Genomic DNA, 8,876 nt, shown 5'->3' with positions numbered 1-8,876 from the left:
AGCTTTGTGAATTCCAAACGAGCCGAGCTCGAGTCTAGTCGAGCTCGGGTTCGGCTCGTTTACACCCTAATTGTAAATAGACAGAAATACTTTATACTCAAATTGTAATTTCATTATAGCATTATTATTAGGCTTCTGTAAATAATTTTAAAGCTGAAATGGAAAAACTATCACACTTAAATCAAAAAATTCTGCACAGCGATAAAACTCGGCAGTTCAGCTTGAATTATACAAAGATAGATGTCTTGAAAACAAAACAAAGATTGAAAACTCATAACAAGATAAAGCATTAAAGCTTTTATTCTGTTCAACAAGAAGGCCAAAAAGTTAACAAGATATTACATATGGAACTTTAATTCTGAATTCAGAACTTGTTGCAGCACCAACATAAATGGCAAGCGTAAGTTTCCCCCGTTGAGAGTTTTATATCCTTTGCTTAATTGCGACTATATTACCAACCTCCACTACTCACCTTGTAGGCAATATAGTTGTCTAATGTTGCCCGATGCTGCAAAAAGTTAACAAAACAAATTTTAATTAACTTTCTTTGTAAATATACTAAATTAATAATTATAATTAATATTTATTAAAAAAAATAACAAGAATAATTAATATAAATATAAAATACCATCTTCTTATATATAGGAGTGAATAAAGATTAGTGAGTTTGTTTTATATAATTGAGTTTGTTACAAATCAATGGTTGAAATTCAAGTCTATTGTTGAAATTTCATATCAATGGTTAATTTGAATCCAAATCAACAATTGAAAATCATAGTTATGAACTCATCTTTAAGTCAATATTCATTCTTCAAACAAAAAATGACAAATTGGCTCAATTTATTGAGGCAACAACAAGCGTCGATATATATCGGCGTCTTGACTGCCGCTTTGAGCCTAAATTGATTTCCAGGCAGCCTTTAAAACCCATGGAAATTTGATTAAACCATTTTCATGGAGTCTCTTTTTCTTTTCAGCTTTTTTTTTTTTTTTTTTTTTTTTTTGGCCGGAGGTCCCCACGGAAGCAATCTCTCTCTGCCCCTGGAGTAGAGAGGGGGATGACTTTCTCTTCCTATGGGCCTCGACTCATGGTTAAAGAAACGACTTCTCTCTTACTCTACGGTAGAGGAAGGATTGTCTACATCTCACCTCCCCAATACCTCGCATGTGCGGGATTGGGTATTGTTGTTGTTGTTGTTGTAGACAAAAAATGACAAACTTATGACTTTCGTTTTATATATAAAAAGAAAAGATTTAAGTAAATAATAAATTGATAAATAGGACTTGAAATTTAAATGATGAGTACCATATAACCAGTCTTTAAAGTAGGCATGAAGTGCACTCGACAATTCTTTTTTCCTAATATCTTCCAGCGGTGCTTCTCTAAGCATCTGCTTAATCTCAACTAGATTATTTTCCTGTAAATTGTAAAAAAGAAAGTGATATGAGAAACAATTAAAATTAATGAAAATAAGTACCAAACTAAAATCAAGAACATACATTTCGCCGTTGACATGACATATAGATATCAGGGAGTGGAAACGGGTTATCTTTGGTAGATCCAGATTCTTGACCTTCTAACCAGTTAGGTATCTGTAACAAACTATACCGTCATCAAACAATATCATTTATGTAGTTAAAACAAGTTGGACACCATAACCATTTGAATATGGCCAAGGTTGTAACGTTGCGAGTCAGGGACGAGTCGGTCGGGACCTTGTAAGGACGAGTCGGGAATGAGTCAGCAGTTTGACCAACGTTGACTTTTAGCAATAAATAAAATACCATATATATATATATATATATTTGGTATTTTATTTATTGCTAAAAGTCAACGTTGGTCAAACTGCTGACTCATTCCCGACTCGTCCTTGTGTGTGTGTGTGTATATACGTGTGCGCGCGTGTATATGTGTGCGTATGTGTGTGTATTACACATAAATATATCAAACATAATACATAACTAGATGAAACATAGATATAGGCAAGGTTGAAAAAGACACGAGACGGGCTCGAGACGGTCAGGACCTTAAAGTGTCGTGACGGAATCGAGACGGACGTTGACTTTTATATATATACACGTATTTTAAAGCCAAAAAACATCCGTTGACCAGTTCGTACCTATAATTGCTATTATTTTAATATAGCAAAAAAAATAACACTAAACTACGCCATTCTCATCGATTTGACCGACTTTTGACCGACTTTTTGACATTAGACCGGCGTTGACCCGACCTTTCACACATTTTACCCAACTTTTGACTGTTGACCAACTTATTAGAAGACGGGTCGGGTTCGAGACGGGCTAGTCACCAAAATGCCGCAACGGACGTCGTTTACAACACTGGATATAGGGCACAAAATCTAATTTAAAAAAAAGAATTGACCAACTTTGTCTTTGAGTCAACTTTGACCGACTCAGACCCAGCCGAACTTTGACCCGTTTTTTAGCGTTGACAGACTCTTTAGGCGTTTTTGGGCGAAACGGGTTAGTCTCCAAAACTGACGTGTCAGCCGAGTCGAGCTACCCGAGTCGACCGACTTCTACAACAGTGCATATGGCACAATATTGATAGATGCATACATGTTAGGTCAAGGAACAAGAAATGACCATACCAAAAAGTTTGTAAATTGATCAGGGTCTAAGTGCCTAGCTGTTTCAGCTTGGCAATCAGATACACCAGCAGGATGAGAAAGCGAATCATGCGGGTCGATTAGACCCAATGCAACCGGGTCACCCCATCTGTTGGGAGTAGCCTCGATTCCCACTTCTTTCATGTGTTCCTCTAATTGCGGGTAAAATGTATTATACGGTGCCACCTGTAAATCCACAGGCACAAATACAATAAAAGAGGAAAGTGAGCTTAAGTTAGAATAATATAGTCTTGGTATCCATCGATATGAATATCTAACAATAGTTATATTTACAAATTACAAAAAAAAAAAAAAAAAAAAAAAAAAAAAAAAAACCGAGTTTATAAGATAATACCTGCAGCTTATGGTTATCACCAACAATAAGGGGTTGTTGGTTTACCCCCAAAAAGAATATACATTCACGACAATTAGCGATGCAAATTCGCTTTGCTGCCAAAATCACATGAACCCTCTCACAGTGTTCAATTCTTACAGCCTGAAAGATAACAAATAGCATTAATGGCATTCATATATATTATATGCTAGAATAAACACATATAGATACAATCACAGAGATAAGATCAGTGTAGAAGTTTCAAATGATGGTACCAAAATCCACCAAAAGCAATTACGATAACTGGAAAAGAAGAAAAAAAACAGACAATAGACATGAATTGCAAAACACATTTTCAATTTTTTAAGTTCATAAAACCTGAAAGCTTTATTGCCAGCATCAAAGAAAATTTAAAGTGACTAGGTTCAAGAAAATCTCAAACAAAAACATAAGAAATTAGGGTGATGTGTAGCTTCAAAGATCTTAGTTTAGGCTACGGTGGCATTTAGGCATATATATTGTTATTCATTTTATTTTCAACAAATGTGCACTTTTTAGTACAGCCTGTTATCCGGTTTTGCTTATACCTTTCCAACAGCACCTAGCACTATCGTAGCATCAGAGCATCCATATATGGTGGCGTATTTCAATGGAGCTAATACATAGATCACAGATTCATGGCAATTTATAACCTGCAGAGAATCAAAGTAACATTAATCAAGACATATTAACTTGATTTAAGACATCATAACATAAAGAATATTTGATCTAACATTTCAAGTTTTAATCTTTGTTTCTACAAAATCTTCTGTTGCTCAATATATCTTTGTATTAGTCTTGTTTATACTAGAATGAAAAACATAATATTGAATCTTATTTATTGCCCACCATGGGCTTTAAACACCCAGAAAATCACCCAAACCATACACGACCTGTTATGGGATAATTGATAAATAACAATACAAGACGAAAATAGCCGGCGACAATAAAAAGGTATGTTAAGCTTAAAACAACAAAATAGGGTGTTAAATAGCCTCTTATTTGATACCAGCTTGCTCCTAAATTGTAAGTCTGCTTTCAAAACTGTGAATCTCATGAACATTTTCATTTCTAGCGATAAACATAGTATATAGTTAGGTTATGCTAATAACCTAATAACGACTATATTTATTCATCTCAATGAACAATATGTCAGACCCATCTACTACTCAAAATCCCTCCAACCAATGACAAAATCAAAATACATATAACTTCATTTCATTTGTGCATAAAATAATATAATTTATATATGCCAAGCTTATGATATTACAACACTAACCTTTACAAATGATCCTTGAAGTTCACTTGCTTGCTTTACATATGATTGTTTTGAAATCCCCTCTATATAACTGGGCCCCTTGGCACTATTGGATGCCTTAAAGCTAGGAGATGCATCAGTCATTAATACATCTTGATCAGAAGATGGACTAGTTTGACCATTCTCTTTTGCAGCAACTTTTTCTGATATTCGATCCAATGCATCAGAAATATTTTGTAATAACCAATCATGAACCTGAGATGCAGGGACAGGAGCAGCCGGCATATCAGGATCTGAATTTGCAAAAAAAGGTGCATTTTGGCTCAATGGAGTTTTCTTTAATCCCTTTTCACCAAAGTATATTAAAAACCCAAGATGCTCAAACTTCTCCATACTCAAAACCTGCAAACTTTGAATCAAACATCAGAATTTTGCAAGTAAATCTTTACTAGATTATCATCAAACAACTACTTATTACAGTAGAACATTTGAAAGACTAAGAAGATGATTAACAAACCAGTGAATCTTCGCCTTCACCTTCAAGAGGGTCAGCCAAAAGAGAGATTATGTTTCCCAAGTGTTTTTGTAAGTATGATAACTGATGGGCCTCTTCATTGGCTTGTGATGGCATAGACCTCCGGCTATTGCTGCGCACAAGCTGCTCATTGCAATATGATGAATAATATAAATACTACGTTTGTGTATTTGAGATGGAGTAACTGGCAAGCATCAAAAGAGACAATATTGTTGCAAGTATAACAACAATAAATCAAGCACACTTGTAAAAATGATATTACATCAGCATATGACAATCTGAATTGGCCATAAGATGCATATTGTTTATATTATGTTCGTCAAAGATATTACAACATCATCCATTTTTAAAATATAATAGTTTTATTATTGGGTATAGAGACAGTACCCAGCATAATTTTATTAATAATAGTTAACAGCGAAAACATGAATTCATGAATACATTCATGCAGCATATTTTGAATTATTCGGAGAGAAACGGGGGACTGTAACTGAGTATGTGCATTAATATTACATTCATGTATGCATGTTATCATCTTCTATCCAAGTGAGACAAGTTCTTTCAACCTACTTTCCAAAATATAGCTTTATCATATATAATGTGCAAATAGATCAGACATTAAAAAAACTATCATCTACAACACATTATCCAATGTTGATAAGCGAATAGGATCGGTATCGATTAAACGACCTGTAAAGGTGTAAGGGCAGATAAGAATCCATCAAAAGCAGAAGTAGAAGGCCAAACATCTGCCACAGCAGCAGAATCCTTGTGACCTTTAGGAAGCAACCGTTTATACGACTGTATATACAAAAATATAAGCAGATCATATACATTTACACCTACGGAATCAACCTCATCAGCTTTCGCATTAACAAGCTGATCGGAATCTGAATGATGAACAGACGAAATTATATCAATCACAAGGCGCGCGTGTTCCAGTGAGATCGTTAGGGTTTCAGAAAGGATAACAGAGTTAATTCGGTTATTTGGTGGATGTAATTGAAGTAATTTGTCACGAATTGAAGTTAGGGTTTGTGAACCGTCAGTGAAAATGAGTTTCTGCAAGGGAATTAGGCCGTGTTCGAATGGTTCACGGCGAGGGTGTATGTATATGTTTGGTGGTTGTGACGGTGTTGATGGTTGATCCGGTGGTGGCTGTGTGTCTGTCATGGTGGTCAATTTGGGGAATTTAGGAAATGATTGAATTTGGGGGTATTGATTGAATTGAACTACTGAATAGTGAATTTGGGGATGAGCGTCTGCTGCGAAATTGGACATGGTCAAAATGGAAGACTTTGTTATTGGGAATTGATATTTCCAACATGAAAATTACTTGTTCCACCTAAAATTTCTATAGTACCCTTAATGAAAGGCTTACACAAAAATTTTAAAACTTTTTGTTCTAATTTATTAAGGGATATTTTGGGAAAAAGATTTGAAATCATGGTAGAAGAAGTAATATTGGTGTTGGAATTATCATCTCCCTTTATTATTTATTATTGTTATTATTATATTATTGTTATTATTATTTATTTCCTTACGGGGTATATTTTATTTTCATTCACTTCATTAGTTTTTTTTTTTTTTTTAAAGGCTAGTAAATTTTATTCATAAAGGAACAGTACACGAAATAACAACTAGCCAGGAGCTAGACAAACCACACAACAACACGCAACCGCATAAATAAAGCGCTCACACACACACAAAAACTCGAAGCTATATAAGACAAACACGAGGGCAAAGGAGGTGACACGACTCAACAAATAAGCAATTCTACGTTTCCGAGTCCGATGACTCGCACGAAGAACAGCATTAACAGCAACCAATATCCTCATCCGAGTCAATCATCATGTTCTCGATAAAGTATCTTTCGTGCCACCGAAAATTGTCTCGACGACGGTTACGTTTCATATTATACCTACCCCACACGTGTTTAATAAATCGACTTTTGATCAACGGGGGGACTTTTTTCTTTTTAACACGAAAACGAGCAACCGCGGTAAATGCTAGGGAATCAATTTTTTCCCGGTTAGGGTCACCCACGTCTCTTTCGTCAGAACCCATGTCCAGCCCATTTGGGGCCTGATAGTCATTATCCACACCATAATTGTTTGGCTGTGACGACCCGGAAATTTCTAACCAAATTTAAACTTTATCTTTAAATGATTTAATGTTTTCGACACGATAAGCAAAGTCTGTAATGTTGAGTCTCAAAGTTTTGGAACTATATTCATGTAATCAATTATTCTTTGACTGTTCTCGAAGATTCACGAACAATATATATAACTTAATGTGCATATATATATATATATATATATATATATATATATATATATATATATATATATATATATGTATATATATGATTTCAAGTTATTTAGTAAACGATAGTAACATTCGATTATTGATTCGATTGATATTTAGATAAGTTAACTAAAACGTTTAAGATGAACCAGTAAAACAGTAATTTGCTACAGTATTTTCGAATTGCTACAGTACCCGAAATACTACAATGTTTTCGAAAATCACTATTTGCTACAGTAAAAAAACTTTGCTACAGTAAAATACTATTTTTCAATGAAAATGTATATATGTATATGTATATACTACGAGACGATGATTTATAGAAGCAAATAACCAAAACACTTAATTGATTAAAGCTACACTTCGAGTGACATAGTTTATCAATGATTAAGTTTAATTTTTGATAAAGGTACACGTCGCGTAACGAAAAGTACTAGTTTTCTAAGCGTACGAAAATGAATTCGAGAAACTGGAAGCGGGACATAAGTCGAGTGACGACGTACGACTTATCGGAACAAAAATTACAAATTAACTATGCACGAGAATATAATATAATATATAATTAATTAATATAAATTATATAATATATTAATATGTCGACGAACTAAATTACAAAACAAATGTGAGCTGGCAGGAGTAGCCATGCGATCGCATGGCATATAGGCACAGAGCCCATGCGATCGCAAGGGGTCTGGATTCAGAAAACACTCTAAAGCTCGATCAGTTTGTGTTCAAATTCATTCATCTATCTCTCTGATCTTCACACATACTCCGTAATATTTTTTATTTATTTAAAGATTATTATTATTATTATTATTATTATTATTATTATTATTATTATTATTATTATTAAAGATTAATATTATTATTATTAATCTTATTATTATTAGTATTTGTATATCGTTATTATTAGTATTATACATAAAATACTACGACGAGGTCTTGAGCGTGTTACTTTCAAAACTGGTTTTCGAGCGGGATAGAGCTAAGGAAATTATGGGTTATAACTATGGAGGTTATGAGTAATATTCGTGGGTATTGTTTGCAAGTCAAACCTAGTGTTTATCATCTCTGTTGCGTCTACGTACTTTCCTGCAATATTGAATCACAATATTGATACGTGAGCATTCATATCTTATCTTTTATATATTAATTGTGTATCTATGTCTAGTGCTCGAGTTTATATGTTTATACATGCTTGTATACTAAATTCCGTCGTTAAACAGTTTATGATGAATCACGAATTAAATACATATATTACTGATAAAAGGTATATGATATGTATGTTTTTAGAAAACTGGCGAAAAATCAATAACTTTTCATTTAGAAATCGCGTAATTTCAATGAACGAATTAAAAGATATGGTCAACTGAATTATGATTAACGTTAATTGAAATTACTTTTGAATCTGCAATTAAGATTTAAACATGTGATGACCCGGAAATTTCTGACCAAATTTAAACTTAATCTTTAACATTTCTGACATGATAAGTAAAGTCTATGAAGTTGAATCTCAAAATTTTTGAACTACTTTTATATATTTAAATACCCTTCGGTTGTTTTCAACGTTTCGCGAACAATTATATGTAAATAGATACATATATACTGTAACTTGAAAAGTTAACAATGTATTAATTGTTTGATATCGTACATTAAACTTATTGGTTTATATATCTAATTGAAAATATATGATTTCAAGTTATTTATTAAACGATAGTAACATTCGATTATTGATTCGATTAATATTTAGATAAGTTAACTAAAACGTTT

At 33.4% G+C, this 8,876-nt stretch overlaps 1 protein-coding gene across 1 annotated transcript; it reads right to left on the bottom strand.

The window, feature by feature from the left end:
- Positions 1-204: 204 nt before the first annotated feature.
- Positions 205-5,972, bottom strand: LOC139876700 (uncharacterized). The gene is made up of 9 exons (XM_071864073.1): positions 5,490-5,972; positions 4,782-4,922; positions 4,286-4,666; positions 3,555-3,659; positions 2,989-3,129; positions 2,616-2,819; positions 1,501-1,593; positions 1,307-1,418; positions 205-508 (listed from the first exon to the last, which is right to left on the bottom strand). The coding sequence occupies exons 1-9, from the start codon at positions 5,970-5,972 to the stop codon at positions 465-467; spliced, it is 1,704 nt and encodes a 567-aa protein (XP_071720174.1). The 3' UTR covers positions 205-464.
- Positions 5,973-8,876: the final 2,904 nt, after the last annotated feature.

The sequence above is a fragment of the Rutidosis leptorrhynchoides genome, chromosome 11, assembly GCF_046630445.1.
Source record: "Rutidosis leptorrhynchoides isolate AG116_Rl617_1_P2 chromosome 11, CSIRO_AGI_Rlap_v1, whole genome shotgun sequence".
In the NCBI taxonomy this organism is placed as follows: domain Eukaryota; kingdom Viridiplantae; phylum Streptophyta; class Magnoliopsida; order Asterales; family Asteraceae; genus Rutidosis; species Rutidosis leptorrhynchoides.
The sequence above is the reverse complement of the archived record's forward strand: the minus strand, read 5'-3'. Positions and strand labels throughout refer to the sequence as shown.

Coding starts and splice junctions, on each gene's coding strand:
- LOC139876700 (XM_071864073.1), bottom strand. CDS start 5,972: ATGACAGACACACAGCCACCACCGGATCAACCATCAACACCGTCACAA. Junction 4,923..5,489: donor CTGCCCTTACACCTTTACAG/GTCGTTTAATCG, acceptor TGCAATGAGCAG/CTTGTGCGCAGCAATAGCCG. Junction 1,419..1,500: donor TGTCATGTCAACGGCGAAAT/GTATGTTCTTGA, acceptor TACAATTTACAG/GAAAATAATCTAGTTGAGAT.